General features: G+C 40.5%; 1 protein-coding gene across 1 annotated transcript; it reads left to right on the forward strand.

Annotated features, from left to right (window-relative positions):
• Nucleotides 1–8,761: 8,761 nt before the first annotated feature.
• On the forward strand, nt 8,762–13,808 carry LOC137870192 (cytochrome P450 2J2-like). The gene is made up of 9 exons (XM_068707208.1): nt 8,762–9,078; nt 9,161–9,323; nt 9,721–9,870; nt 9,958–10,118; nt 10,360–10,536; nt 11,026–11,167; nt 11,527–11,714; nt 11,798–11,939; nt 12,582–13,808. Exons 1-9 carry the CDS (start codon nt 8,875–8,877, stop codon nt 12,755–12,757), a joined length of 1,503 nt encoding a protein of 500 aa, XP_068563309.1. The 5' UTR covers nt 8,762–8,874; the 3' UTR covers nt 12,758–13,808.
• Nucleotides 13,809–15,706: the final 1,898 nt, after the last annotated feature.

Consider the following 15,706-nt stretch of genomic DNA (forward strand, 5'->3'; position numbering starts at 1 on the left):
GATGGGGATTCCCCCACAATGTCAAAACATGTGAGGTTGTGTGAATGTGAGTTGTGTAAATGTGAGTTGGGTGAATATGAGTTGGGTCCACCAGATTCCTTAGATGGAATGGAGTGCCACGGGGTATCCTCCAGACCACAGAAGTGTAGGCCGGTGTGCTACACCTCTGTGGGTAGAGAATACCCTGCATTCCATCTCGTTGGCACGCTGGTGCTGTGGCTAGCACAGTCACCTCGCAGGATGGCCCTCCTGTGTGGAGTTTACATGTTCTTCCCGTGTCAGCGTCAGTGGGTTCTATCCAGGCGATGGGGATTCCCCCACAATGTCAAAACATGTTAGGTTGTGTGAATGTGAGTTGCGTAAATGTGAGTTGGGTGAATATGAGTTGGGTCCACCAGATTCCTTAGATGGAATGGAGTGCCACGGGGTATCCTCCAGACCACAGAAGTGTAGGCCGGTGTGCTACACCTCTGTGGGTAGAGAATACCCTGCATTCCATCTCGTTGGCACGCTGGTGCTGTGGCTAGCACAGTCACCTCGCAGGATGGCCCTCCTGTGTGGAGTTTACATGTTCTTCCCGTGTCAGCGTCAGTGGGTTCTATCCAGGCGATGGGGATTCCCCCACAATGTCAAGACATGTCAGGTTGTGTGAATGTGAGTGTGAATGTCTGTCTCAGTCCTGCCAGAATCTGGATCCCTGTCCAGGGTGAACCTTGCCTTCGGCTCCGGTCCCCACGCAACCCAGAATAGGATAAGAGGTTAAAGATGACGGATGGAAAAATACTACTAGTAGCAGTGGACTGGTGGAGCAACGGATCATAGAAGTCACGGTTCAGATAAGCACGAAAGAAACAAGGGAGCAAATATAACTTTTAGATTTACTTACAATCTGATGGTTAACGTTAAAACGTTCTTTACACTTGCTACATTATGGTTATAACTTTATAACACAACAATTAATAACCCACAACTAATGCTCTTTAACAGGAAAACACCACAGCACACAACAATTTGTGACACTAATAATTGTACATTTATAAATTTTAAGCGCCGAACAGCATGCTTGGTACAGCTCGGTAGCTAGCCGTTAGCACAACAGTCTGCTAACAGCTGGGAGAGGCTCCGTCGCGTTACTGAAAGAACAGAAAAGAGCGATGCAGGAGGAACAAAGACAGACCGGAGATGCACCAATATAGTCTGTGCACAAGAGAGGAGCTGTGTCTGCTGTTTGGAAGTGTTTTGGTTTGAAAAAATCGGACGTTTTGCGAGTTTGGAGCCACTGTTGTTGTCGGATTTTTTCAAACCAAAACACTTCCAAACAGCAGACACAGCTCCTCTCTTGTGCACCAATATAGCCTGTTTACCTTCTTCCACCTCACAGATGATGTCACCGTTTCCATAGTAACAGCTTTTTCCGTGACAATACAGATAGTGTTTCTTCACATCAAAGCCAATGTCCTTTGATGTCAAAGATCAGAAAACAGAGTTTATAGGTAGGACTAAGATTCACTGATCCATTAAATTGGAAGTGTTTTGGTTTTAAAAAATCCGACGTTTTGCGAGTTTGGAGCCACTGTTGTTGCCGCTGGTGGTAACACGAGCAACTTACGTCACCTCAGGAGAAAACGTGAGTTATTTTCATGTGTATAATAGATGCAATCTGAAATGTACACCGTGAAAACTGCAAACCTATCTACGTCATATTTTTATGTTTGTTAAATTATCAGTAGCTATAACTAAATGATATGCTTAGTATGCATATTACAAACAAAAACACTTTAAAAACACTTTTTTTTTTGCTTTTTGGGGTATTTTGGTTAGCCACCCAGCCCTAGGTCCACTAGAGATTCCTTAGATGGTATGGAATGTCACGGCCCTCCAGACCACAGAGGTGTAGGCCGGTGTGCTACACCCCTGTGGGTCGAGGATACCCTGCATTCCATCTCGTTGGCACGCTGGTGCTGTGGCTAGCACAGTCACCTCGCAGGATGGCCCTTCTGTGTGGAGTTTACATGTCTTCCCGTGTCAGCGTCAGTGGGTTCTATCCAGGCGATGGGGATTCCCCCACAATGTCAAAACATGTTAGGTTGTGTGAATGTGAGTTGTGTAAATGTGAGTTGGGTGATTTTGAGTTGGGTCCACCAGATTCCTTAGATGGAATGGAGTGCCACGGGGTGTCCTCCAGACCACAGAAGTGTAGGCCGGTGTGCTACACCTCTGTGGGTAGAGAATACCCTGCATTCCATCTCGTTGGCACGCTGGTGCTGTGGCTAGCACAGTCACCTCGCAGGATGGCCCTCCTGTGTGGAGTTTACATGTTCTTCCCGTGTCAGCGTCAGTGGGTTCTATCCAGGCGATGGGGATTCCCCCACAATGTCAAGACATGTCAGGTTGTGTGAATGTGAGTGTGAATGTCTGTCTCAGTCCTGCCAGAATCTGGATCCCTGTCCAGGGTGAACCTTGCCTTCGGCTCCGGTCCCCTGCAACCCAGAATAGGATAAGAGGTTAAAGATGACGGATGGAAAAATACTACTAGTAGCAGTGGACTGGTGGAGCAACGGATCATAGAAGTCACGGTTCAGATAAGCACGAAAGAAACAAGGGAGCAAATATAACTTTTAGATTTATTTACAATCTGATGGTTAACGTTAAAACGTTCTTTACACTTGCTACATTATGGTTATAACTTTATAACACAACAATTAATAACCCACAACTAATGCTCTTTAACAGGAAAACACCACAGCACACAACAGTTTGTGACACATAAACAATTTGTGTCCCGTGGATCGACACCGGAGGGCAGGCAGATCGACGGCGTGATGTCCCGTGGATCGACAACGAAGGGCAGAAGGGCTCCTCCAGACACCGATGCTCCGGCGGACGACCAAACTTGCTCCGGACACAGGTGCTCAGGTGGGCCAGACTCGGACTCTCGGAGTTGGGGCTCCGGGGAACAGGATGCTGGCCTGGCGGCGGGAACTGGAGGTCGCTGCGGCTCGACTTATCAAATCAATATCAAATCAAAGTTACGTCATAAGTTCCAAACGGTATTTGAGTTTAAAAACAAAGATATTATTCTATAGTAAAAACATGTGACCTTCATCTCTGAGGGGTTTATGGATATTTTGAATATTAGCATTATTTACCGGTATTATAATTGAATTAACAGAGTTGTAAACTACTTCAACATGTTTTCTTTGTGAATGTGAATCACTGGTTCATGTGTTGAATACATGAAGCTTGGTAGAATCTACGTTTCGACACTTTTAAGATGCAAAGTGTCTCTGAATAACTGCAGGTAGTCGCTGATAATAGTTCTCGTATCAATACTAGTACTATCATTACTCTTATCGGTTATTTTTGATTACTTTGTGAAAAAAAAGATAATTAATTTAAAAAAGAATCAACATTGCTTTATTATACACATGTTAACAAATAGTGTTAAACAGCAAAAGCAGAAATATTTAAATAACTCACTATTGTTGACTCTACTGTTTCTATGGCAACAACAAATGTAACTCTGAGAACATTCCTACAGGGAGTATATTATTATTATTATTATTATTTATTAAGATATATTTGGAGTTGAGAGCTACTATTATTGAACTATTAAACTATTTAAACTTAAGGTGTGTTGGGTGGAGTGGTAGAGGGACTAGCAGCTTCAAAATAACTTATAACACTAACTTATAATAACACAGCTGCTCCCCTTATTAATAACTATGTATGTAACAAATCAATATACACTGACAGACTTATTAGTTGTTACCTTAATCCCTTAGACTTTACTGTTGGGAAGGGGTGCAGTCTTTAACAGTACACAGGAACACTCTGAAGGGCTGCTCTCCGGTTGTAATCGTCTGGCTTCCGTGAGATAAGGGAGTAACACAATGTAAACAAGAACTACTTTGATGTGTATCTCAAAGCCAAACATCACAGACTCTACAAAAAGTTCCCCAATCCTTAAAATCATTCTCAGCTAATCACTGGTCTAAGTGATTATTTTTCATTGATGACCCTGTTCTTCTGATCAAACTCTGTATGACATCACTAACTTTACCTGACGGCTGCTCCACAAACACATTGATGTTCTGCTTGTTTGTTACATGTTGTGATAAACTGCTGCTGCTTCCTCTCTTGCTTGTGAGGGTTTTATTGTGAAAACAGATTCATGAAAAACATTCAGACCTTATAACATGCCCTGTGATGTGAAGGGATAATTTTTATTCTACTTATTGACACCTTCATCTGTCAGCTTCTAGTAAAATAAATATCTTTAAAAACACAAATATATGGTTTCATTATTTTAAAAAAAGTTCAGTAGTTGCTTTAAAAAAGCTGGTGGATTTAGTTTTTATCAAACACACTTTATGTTTCATACTGATGAGTTTCATACAGATCCAAACGTTAAAGTGCTTCAACATTGTCTATGAGATCCTGTAGCTGCCGACTCGTACATGTAACCACAGGTGTCCTCAGTGATAGCCAATTCATAAACAAACAAACCAAAACACCACATAAACAGCAACATCATTACACTAAACAAATAACAGAAAAAAGAGATCTAGGTGTATCATAAATCTAAAGTGTAGCCAGGAAGCCTTGTTCTCTCATACTGACTGATGGGCCAGTCAGTACATATATACTTATGCTGAGCATCATCTCCTGAGACACTAACTAGACAGCCTTCAGTCAGATGTGGTCCAACAATGTAGATTACAGTTGGAGGTTGCCGATGACAAGAGATAGCGCTGCCAAAATAAAAATTTGAAAGCCTGTGCACACCCAGAAAACACTCACACAGGTGATTTAAATGACTTAAAATCCCTGGATCAGCCTTTTCTCAGGCTTGTGTCTTCTGTCCCTATGGTCCCCTGTAATTTGAACTTTACCCAAAATGTGCCATTTAACTTGGTGTACCTCATGTCAAACATGACCTTTTGAGTTCATTATCCACAAGCGTAAGTTTTATTTTGACGGCAAGTCCTTAAAGATTTATAGTGTAGCAGCAAGTGAGTGCAGGTGCACTATAAACATATATCCCTTAATGTGAAAGGTTTGCGACTTCCCTGTTTAATTGAATTGACAGGTATGGCCAATTTTTGTATCTAGGCCTCTGTAATTACCCTAATGTATTTAAAATAATTGAAGAAAAAAAAATGTATATCATCAAAGGTAACTTGACTGAGGACTTGAATTTGAAACAAATATGGGCAACAGGAGGACAACATTCTCCAACAGGCATGTTGACTCTTCATACTTCAGCTTTTATTTGGTTACACAAACAATCATAACGTCATCAAAGCCGTTACCTGGGAAGAAAAAAAAATGGATCATGCCTCGTACATACTTCAAAATGTATTTGAAGCGTGCACGCAGCATGATCCATTTTTGTTACCCAGGCAAAGTATACCAAAGTCATACATCTCACTCACACACACACACACACACACACACACACACACACACACACACACACACACAACTGAATGACTAAACCACAAGGTAAGTTTTACCTCAGTGGAAAGTTAATTTCCAATGCCTTTCCTGTGGTAAGTTCCAGCACAACAGCTGCCAATATATACGTATGAAGTTTAAAGGAACAGTGTGTAAGTTTTAGTGCCACTAGTGGTAGTGGCAGGTTTAATACCAGGTTTTGGAACGCATCACTACTGTAGGAGCCAGGTATAGCCTGTGCCATTTTGTACACCCTTTTTGATCACTTATGGTAATTGAGTTACGTGGTCTTGGGGATAGCAACGGCGGTATATGCTGTTCCGTAGTTTAGTTTGATGAATGGAAGGAGAGGGAGTCTTATTTTTTATTATCGCAATTATTACCACTAATATAATTGGTTGACGCTGTTGATCACTGTCAATTACCTTTGTATATCAATGAGAAAGTATTTTGAATGTTTTTGAATGTGTGTTATCCAGCACAAGAGTTTGTTTGTTTCCTGCAAATACAACTACATGAGGATGTTAAAGTGTGGTTTACAAAACATCCAAGCAGGTCTCTATCACAGCTACCTCATTACATGGAATGGCCCCAGGAAGCTCTGCCAGGGAAAGAAAATGGTGGTCTATCTGGTCAACATGATTTTCTGGATGAAATGTTGCCATGTGACAGTATATCAAACCACAGCAGCAGGAAACACACTTCAAAGTCAAATGTTTCCACAACACCGTCTGACGCTGAAATGGCTGCTTTGCTTGCCCGTCAAAGGTTGCTTAAGGAAAAGGATGCTCTCGAGGAACAGGAAGAGCAAATAGGAAAACGTAAAGAACATCTACAGCTTGAAGCAGACATTTCTGCATCCGTGGTGAAAGTCAATGTTAATGCCATACATCTCCACCAGGAGACACCAGAGCTCATAAGACAGAGCACAGTTCCAATCACCACAGCTCATCCAGTAGCTTATCATGGAGATCTCAATACACCCTCTTTCATGAACAGAAGTAATAATCAGAATCACATATTGTCTATAATGGAAAAACTAAATTAAATGCTGGTGCATCAACAATGTCTGTCATCGCTGCCTAAGAGAGACATACAAATGTTTAATGGAGATCCTCTGCAGTATGGTTTTATGCAATCCTTTGAATAAATAATTGAGGGAAGGACTGACAATGCTGAAGATTGCCTGCACTTTCTAGAACAGTACACCAGGGGGCAACCAAAGGAGCTTGTCAGAAGCTGTAAGCACATGACTGATGGCACTGGATATGCAAAGGAAAAGGCTTTACTGCATGAACACTTTGGAAACAAGTTTATGACATTTATTATTATTACCATTATTATTATTATTGTTTGACGCTGTTGATCACTGTTGATTACCTTTGTACATCAATGAGAATGTATTTTGAACGTTTTTGAATGTGTGTTATCCAGCACAAGAGTTTGTTTGTTGCTGCAAATAAAACTACAAAACTCCTTTAAACTGGATCCTTGAATCATTGACGGCCAGCGCGTCCTCAGGTTACTCTCCCCTACTCAGCCTCTCGGTGACTAATTTTAAGTTGCCGATAGTCACCTACAACCACCTTCAAATAACGTAAAAACTAGTGCTAGGCAACGATTACAATTTTTAATCGCGATTAATTGCATGATTATCGGCGATTAATTGCGATTAATCGCATTGTTATGCGGAACATTTTAAAATGAATTCAAAAGTAGTGTATTGTGCACTTTTATTTTAAAAGTACTGCTATATGAACAAAAGTGCAATAACATTTGTGCACGTTGTAACGACGTCGCTTTTATAGTCCTCTCCTTTTCATACAACTCGTGTATTCTTCTTGTGATGGTGCGTCTTGAGGGAGGCTCATACGTGCCGTCATTCATTGCGATCCTAAGAACGTTCCTCAGACCGACATCTTCCACAATACTAATCGACCTGCAGTTTGTAGCTATCCTCTTTGCTGTAGCATTTGTTAGCTTGTCTTGCTTTTGTTTATCTATACTTCTCCCACACGCTGCATCAACGTAGTCTGCCGAAGCCTCCCTCCACCGTTGCCAGTGAGCAACGGACTTTCAAAATAATAATTTCAAAAAATTGCGTTAATGCATGATAAAATAATTGTCGGCGTTAATTAATGAATGTGTTAACGCGTTAACCCAGCACTAGTAAAAAGCAAATGGCTCTGGCGAGCCAGTGTCCATTCTGGGCTGCTGTAGATTCATGGAGGTGCAAGATGGTCGGGAAGGACTCAGCCAGACATTTCTCAATTCTCGGCTGAGATGGACAACATAGCACTGCAACACGTGTCTTTCAGTTTAATCAAAAGCATTAAATTTTTGAGGATTCTGTTATTTTACAGTATTGTAGTTTGCAGTCAAATATTTGGGTCCAGCCCTTCACGAGTTTGAGTTGACAGCCTTAACGTTAGAGCAAGGAAAACGACAATACATACGCCGACAAAACCACTCACCGGCAGGCACAATTGCGTGTCTTCCCGGCCGATCTGCTCAGACAGAGACAACCAAAACAAGCTTCTGCTCCATTTCTACAGTGACGTCACCAACGCTTTTCTAAAAAGGTTCAGAAATGTTCAATTTCTGAACGGACCCACAAAAAGACGGAGCGCTCAGAAAGAAGACAATGGATGCAGCGCTTTTTCTCTAGGTGGCCTCATATGCCCTCTCCTCATTGGGAACAATTAAACGACACTGGTGTCCCTGTGACAGCGAGTCATTAGCTACCTCATGTTTTGGGCAGTATCATAAATTACAATGTAATTGTTCATGGTTATTTGAGTGCCCTGTTTTGTCAAATGTGATGTGAAGCCCTTGCTTTTTTATTGTACTACATCTTGGAGAGATTAATGCACATGGGTAATAGGACAGATTCTACATTTTTCCTCTAATAATAATTCCAGTGGACCATGTACCCAGCATCAGTAGTTTAACTCAACAGTTGTTTAGTGTAAATTTTAAATGACACTAACACATGTTAACATCAAGTGTTACCTGATCACCGATGCAGTGTTGACCAGTTATTATATGAACACGATAAACATTTTTCGTGTTTCGTGTTCAAGTTTTCATTTTAATGTTGTCTGTCTCTTTGTTTTATATATGATGAGAGTACACTTGCCTTAGTCACAACATAAAACACACTGCAAAATCAGAGCAATTGTTAAGGTCACTGATTAACAGTGTTTAAAACCTTTACTAAGTATTTAGAGGGCAGAGTCCAGTGCAGCCAGTAGGCTTTTGATATGTTGCCAAGAGCAAACAGTGAGCCTCTCCTATACCTGGAGAAGATAGGTTGTATTACTGACTCCTGGCAACACACCAGTCTTTTATGTGACAAGAGAAGCAAGGAAAACACAGGCTTTCTTTAGACACGCTTGAGTCCTTGATTGCAGAATGGATTCAATCTTTTCTGTATTTGGATCCTATGTTAACTGGGATGTCAAAAGTTTGCTGCTCTTCACTGTAGTCTTCATCATCACTGCAGATTATATTAAGAACCGTCGGCTGGGAAGCTTCCCTCCAGGGCCCCGGGCATTTCCTATCGTGGGCAATATATTTACTGTGGATTACAAAAGGACCCATGAGAGTCTGACACAGGTAACAGATGTCAAAAAATTGACCTTTAAAAATGTTCCAGGTTTTCCTAATGGGACTGTTTTTGTTATCTGCCATATCTCAGTTAGCTGGGAGATATGGAGATGTGTACAGCCTTCGAATGGGTCAGAAATGGATGGTGGTGTTAAACGGGTTCGAGGTGCTGAAAGAAGCTCTGGTTAATCAAGGAGACAGCCTGGTAGACCGCCCAGAGCTCCCTCTGCTGCAGGACATAGCCCATGGACGAGGTGAGCAGACCTAACACACACACATACAGAAAGTCTGTATTCAAATCACTGCTATTGTGATGTCTGGTACAGGAAAGCATTAGGTGTGATGAATTGCCCCCCACAATCAGCATAATAGTTTTATTTTTCATAATTTCTGTCATTTGAATATTGATGCACTTTTGTTTTTTAGCAGCTACAAACATAAAGACCAACTCCCAAATATTTTGACCATTCATAATAATATAACATCACTGTAAAAATAAAGAATTAAAAGTGCATCAAAAGCTAAATTCGACCAATAAAAGTTGGGTATTACATGGACTGTTAATATAAAATATTTAATGTGTAAAAGAATATTCATTAATTTCCCTGATTTCTATCTAATTAATTTAAATTCCTTTTTGTCCACTCTCAGGTGTCATTTTCAGTAATGGGAATATATGGAAGCAGCAGAGGCGTTTTGCACTTTCAACCCTGAGACATTTTGGATTTGGCAAGAAGTCACTTGAACCCATCATCTTGGATGAATTTACACATTGTGCAAAAGACTTCAATAGCCATAAAGGTAAGTAGTAAATGCACAGCAACACATTAAGAGTAATACACAACAAATACACAATTTAAATTGGATTTTTTTTGTTTAATTGTGGAGGCAAGCCCTTCGATCCACACCTTGTCATCAACAACGCTGTCTCCAACATCATCTGCTCCCTGGTTTTTGGACATCGCTTTGAATATGGTGATGAGAAGTTCATGAAACTGATGAAGTGGTTTGGCAAAGGTCTTGAAATCGAAGCCTCCATTTGGGCAACGGTACAGCATTTTACAGCTTTTGATGAAATCTTAATGCTGTTTGCCTTTGTTCTGAAATACATGTCTCATTATATATCTGAAAGTTTATCATTCATGCTTGTGGCTCTATTTATATGCAATATGTTGTACACACACAAGGTGGAATAAATGGATTTTAATATGTGGTTTTGGTTGTAATAGTAAATCTTCCTCTGAAATGCCTTTTCAAAATGCTATTGTTCCAATCTGCTCTGCTCTGCAGCTTTACAACTCCTTCCCTCTGCTGATGAGACGTTTACCAGGGCCTCATCAGACAGTCCAGCACATCTGGGACAATGTAAAGGACTTCATAAGGGTAGAGCTTAAGGAGCACAAACAGAACTGGGATCCCTCTGACGAAAGAGACTTTATCGACTGCTACCTGAATGAGATTCAGATGGTGATTGGCACTAGATGTTGCTTTGTTTTTCTTATGCTGTGTTTCTCATGAAGTTCCTGTGAACATCATAACTGCTTGTTTTGCATCTACATCAGAACTATCAGCTGTTAATGTGTTGTACTGACATAACGTTTAATTGTGGCATCACTCCAGGCTGCTATGTGTTGAAATGTGCAAAGACCTAATAAGCCCTTTTGCCATGGCCTCTGCCTTATATGTCTTATCTCCAAAAGCATTCACTCCTTTTAATCTATTCAGCTAGAGATGTTACCTGGTCACTACCTTTTTTTATAAAGTTATTTATGGGGGCTACACACCCGCTGCCCAAAGGCTGACGACCAGGAACGTACATTATGGGTCCACATTGTTTTTTGGGAATTTTCAGCATAATATACCTTTAAGTAACCACCATAAATTACTATAACCGCTGCTGTGATAGCTGTAACATGCACTTGTTCCAAATTATTATGTATTTGTATATATTCTCAGAGTAAGGGGCAGGCTGACAGTACCTTTGATGAGGAAAACCTGGTCTTATCTGTCTGGGATCTGTTCTTGGCTGGATCTGAGACCACATCCACCACCCTGCGCTGGGCTTTCCTCTACATGGTAAAGTACCCCGAGATCCAGGGTAAGAGCACAGACCAAACCAGTGAAGCTCTTTGTTATGACTCAATAATGTGCAAATGGGTGATACTTAAACACATTTTGTTTGAGTGAAAATTAGACATACTTTTACTCCCAACGTTACAATTAATGTGCAATCACTTGAGACCTTCACATTTATGACTAATTCTGTGCAACGGACATCTTCCTGTAAAACATATAACCTCTATTGACTGGTGCAAGTTTGCAAATCAACAGGAACATGAATCATTCTATTCACTAATGTGGCAGTGCTGCATTGTGCTTTATCTCTCCATGAGCATTTTGCTGCCTGTTGATGAAATTCTGTTACAACTTCTGTCTGTTTCCCCTCCTGTTTCACAGCAAAGGTCCAGGCCGAGATAGAGAGAGTGATTGGACAGTTCAGACAGCCGTCCATGGAAGATCGTGCCAACCTGCCCTACACGGACGCTGTCATACATGAGGTCCAGAGGATGGGAAACATAGTTCCTCTCAGTCTGCCTCATGCTACCAACAGGGACATCCAGCTGGGAGGCTACACAATCCCAAAGGTCTGTTCTCATACATAGTTTTAATGTCTCATATACGACCATGTTGCATCTTTATGAGTTGCCTTTACAATTCCAATCACCAGGGAGTTACAATAATTCCCAATCTGACCTCGGTGCTGTTTGACAAGAATGAGTGGGAGACGCCTGACACCTTTAACCCAGGACACTTTCTGAACGATGAGGGCAAGTTTGTGAAGCCAGCTGCTTTCATCCCTTTCTCTGCAGGTGAGGAGCAACACAATCACTTGTATTATTAGTGTCTTTACGTGTTTATACTGGAGCTCATAGACTGTCCCAGCATACACTGGGACCCTACGGTGTTCCTCACATAATGATAGCTGATCGGTCCAGGGGTAAACTGTCATAATCAAGCAGAGGACACAGACAAGATGGAGGCCTGGGATCATAACCACGTCCTTCTTGTGGTTAATGTCAGTCACTGATCACTGCACTTCCATACCAGTAATAATTAAATTTCTTATGGAAGACGTCAGACATGTTTAGGCCACGCTGGCGAATTTTTTGGTGGTTTGCAGAGACGGTAATCTTTTTTTCCACATAAAGTAATTTAATGTATACCAGGAATGAGGAATTAATAAGATTAAGAGTGGGAAATGTTTTTTACTTTAGCGCAACTAGAGAGCACCAGCAGAGTGGATGGTTAAGAATTTTGGTGAACCTCTGACCTTTTGACTAGACCTAAAATCAGGAACAAATTTCAAATGGTTACCAGAACAGCTAATAGTTATACTCCCAATAAAAGCCCTATGAGAATGACTATTGTTGTCTTATATTAGTTTCACCTCTGGGCCAAAACCATGTGTCAAAGAAATGTCCAATTTGTTTCAGTTTGTTTTCCTCTCACAGGTAAGCGGTTGTGTCTCGGGGAGAGCCTGGCCAAGATGGAGCTTTTCCTCTTTTTCACCTCCTTCATGCAGCACTTCACCTTCTCAATGCCTGATGGGGTGAAACCTGTGATGGACTTTTGCTTTGGCGTCACTCTGTCACCATGTCTATATGAAGTCTGCGTAACCTCCCGCTGAGTGTGGCTCTAAAATTAAAAACAATTAAAAAAGCAGATTTTCTGTGGCCAGCACTTATGATCATGTCACTGTGACAAAGTTAATGAATATGTCAAACTGATATTTGGCTTTAAAATAGATGAGTGTTTTTTAGGCTAGTTTAGCATAGCCTGGCTCAACTGTGTTAAGCCCGAGCGTCCCCCATTTGGACGCAAGTGTACAGACACGTACAGAGTTTAATGTACAAAGTTAATACCAATGAACCCATGAAGAATGAATATGTTATAGTTCTGGAAAAACCTCAGAAAAGGGACTACAGCATGATCAAACCGCTTTATCAAATTCTTTGCTGATTTCCAGCGAAAAATTAAATATTTCCATACTTCCACCTCTCTATGTGTTCAGCCCAAATGTCCTCTGTCTGATTCGGGAGGTCTCGTTTTTCTCCAACTGTTGTCGGGTCGTGGGTAGGCCTCTAAGTTTCAGCAAATCGGATTTTAGATCTGACGTCAGATGGCACATTTTTTATTCTGATTGGCTAATAGTGCTGTAAATCATCAAACTTTCAATGCCATCTAATTCTATTGGCTCCAATGACTACAAGGAGGGGTGAATGAGCCAGATCGGGCCAAGGGGGCCGGATTTACAGCCATGAACAGAGAGGGAGACCTGAATCTGAAAAAAATGTGAATGAACACAGAGACTTAGAAAGGGCTTAGAAAGGATCCTGGCCTTCAATTAAAGCCCAAACTGCTCTATTTAGATGTATTGAACACCATTAGTGATATATACAAGTGAACTATATAGTTTGGTACATGGGAAAATTAAAATATTACACATTGTGCAAAATGTGTAAATGTTGAAATTTTGGAATTCTCGTCTGAACTCTCTGTACTAAAACCTCTCTAACTTTTGAATGCTTCACTTTATTAAAGTAAAAGTTTGCAGAGAGACTCTAAACATATTGTGCTATGATCTGGTAGAGGTTTAAAGCTTGCAGCTACATCATTCCTGAAAATAAATATCCTGAAATTGCTTTTTTTTTAGGCGAAAATTAAAATTTTCAATTTGTGCTGTGTGCCATTTTAATTTACTCTTAACCAGTAAGATATATACTGATATTTATGCATCTGAACAAATCTCACAAGTGTTCCCTTTATTTCAATACCAAAACTATTAAAATAGCCCTTGCAGTTGTAAAACTATACTCATTTTAGTATGGGTATGCTATTTTTGAGCGGAAGCCTAAAAATAGGCCTAGGGTTTAACAGGATTTGTAAATCACTCTTTATTTACAAATGTGACATCAGTCACTTTCTGTTGCTTTCTTTCATTAAAGTCTAAAATGTGTGATACATCTAAAAAATGTGTGTTCAATTTTGGATTTCCAACCTATGAATTTTGAATAATGCAATATCTGGAAACCCAGATCTGGCTCCACAGTCAGTGCTATCTCAGTCAACTGCAGGACATTTAAGGCAACTGCAGTCCAACGTAAACCAATGTCATACATCACAGACAATACACACACACACACACACACACACACACACACACACACACACACACACACACACACACACAACACAACACAACACTGACTAAACTACAAAGTTGGTTTGACATTTGTGGGATGTCAATTTCCAATGCCTTTCCTTCGGTAAGTTCCAGCACAACAGCTGCCGATATAGATGCATAAAGCTTAAAGGAACAGTGTGTAAGTTTTAGTGCCATCTAGTGGAAGTGGCAGGTTGCAATCAACTAAATACCCCACAGCTCAGCCCCTCCCTTTCCGAGCGCTTTGGAGAACTACGGTGGCCTACAGGTACTGATAGGCATCTTTAGAATTTTAGTACAACTAAGAGTTATTTTTACAATACTCTGTTTTCCTACATGACTAAATAATTGTTTTTTTAAAAGTTATATAAAATTCTGGAAACAAATAAATTCAGAAGTAAAGTTAGAAGTTATTTTTAGTCCAACAGAGCAGAGCAAATGATAATAAATGATTTCAAAATATTACAAAGTACTAATAAAAAAGCACCATTAACGTCAGGGTTTATCAATACTACGATCTGTAATTATTTAGCACCGGAGCTGGTTTAATACAGGGTTGCTAAACCTAGAACACTACCTTCAGACAATGTAAAACGCGAATGGCCACTGTCAAATCGTTGAGTGTTTGAGGGCTCTCTGGCAGACATTTTGAGCTCTTTATGAACCCTTTCTGTAAGTCAGCATTAGATGCAGACTTTTCCGAAGGGAATTACCCACAAATCATTGCAATGTGACGTTAAACACGGGGCATCCAGTGGATGCATGGAGATGTATAAAAAAGGTAAAGAAAGAGGACGGCTCCCGTGTGTTCAGCCTGGAATATTAAATTTACTCAGAAACATTAAGGGTTAAATATGGAACAAAAAAAACATGAATTCAGAGGATATTTTTAGTAAATTTTTTTATTCATCAAATATTTGATTTTGTCATTGAAGCTGTTTTGACAAAAACAAGTACATAGATTAGATGAAATTACCTCTCATCTTGTGAGGAAAGAGCCAGGAAGACGTTCAAATCAGGGAGTACAAAGTATAAAATAAATTCCCACAATTATACATCATATTTTTTGTCATTTTCATGGTAACGTGATATGTTTTAGCAAAGTGCTGTCTCATTCGTCTTTACCCCATTTCAAGCCCTCGCAGTCTCATATTCAACCACTTACCAGGTGACGTCAGTAAGTCCTTGAGGATTCAGGGTTTGAGGCTTGAGGGGGGACATTGGGATTGGGCCCATGCTTCCACTGGTTACCCCGTGTCACATTGCAATGATTTTTGGGTAATTCCCTTCGGCAAAGTCGGCATCTAATGCTGATTTACGGAAAGGGTTCATAAAGGGTTAAAAATGTCTGGCAGAGAGCCCTCAAACACTCGACAATTTGACAGTGGGACAGAACTAAACCCTCACGGACTT

The sequence above is a fragment of the Cebidichthys violaceus genome, unplaced genomic scaffold (genome assembly GCF_023349555.1).
Source record: "Cebidichthys violaceus isolate CVI_PGR_0920_01 unplaced genomic scaffold, fCebVio1.0.p SCAF_13, whole genome shotgun sequence".
Lineage (NCBI taxonomy): Eukaryota > Metazoa > Chordata > Actinopteri > Perciformes > Stichaeidae > Cebidichthys > Cebidichthys violaceus.

Bases quoted from the DNA above. Each gene is read 5' to 3' on its own strand.
- LOC137870192 (XM_068707208.1), top strand. From the start codon at position 8,875: ATGGATTCAATCTTTTCTGTATTTGGATCCTATGTTAACTGGGATGTC. The intron at 10,119-10,359 runs GTACAGCATTTT...TCTGCTCTGCAG, and splicing joins AAGCCTCCATTTGGGCAACG to CTTTACAACTCCTTCCCTCT. The intron at 11,168-11,526 runs GTAAGAGCACAG...CCTGTTTCACAG, and splicing joins AAAGTACCCCGAGATCCAGG to CAAAGGTCCAGGCCGAGATA.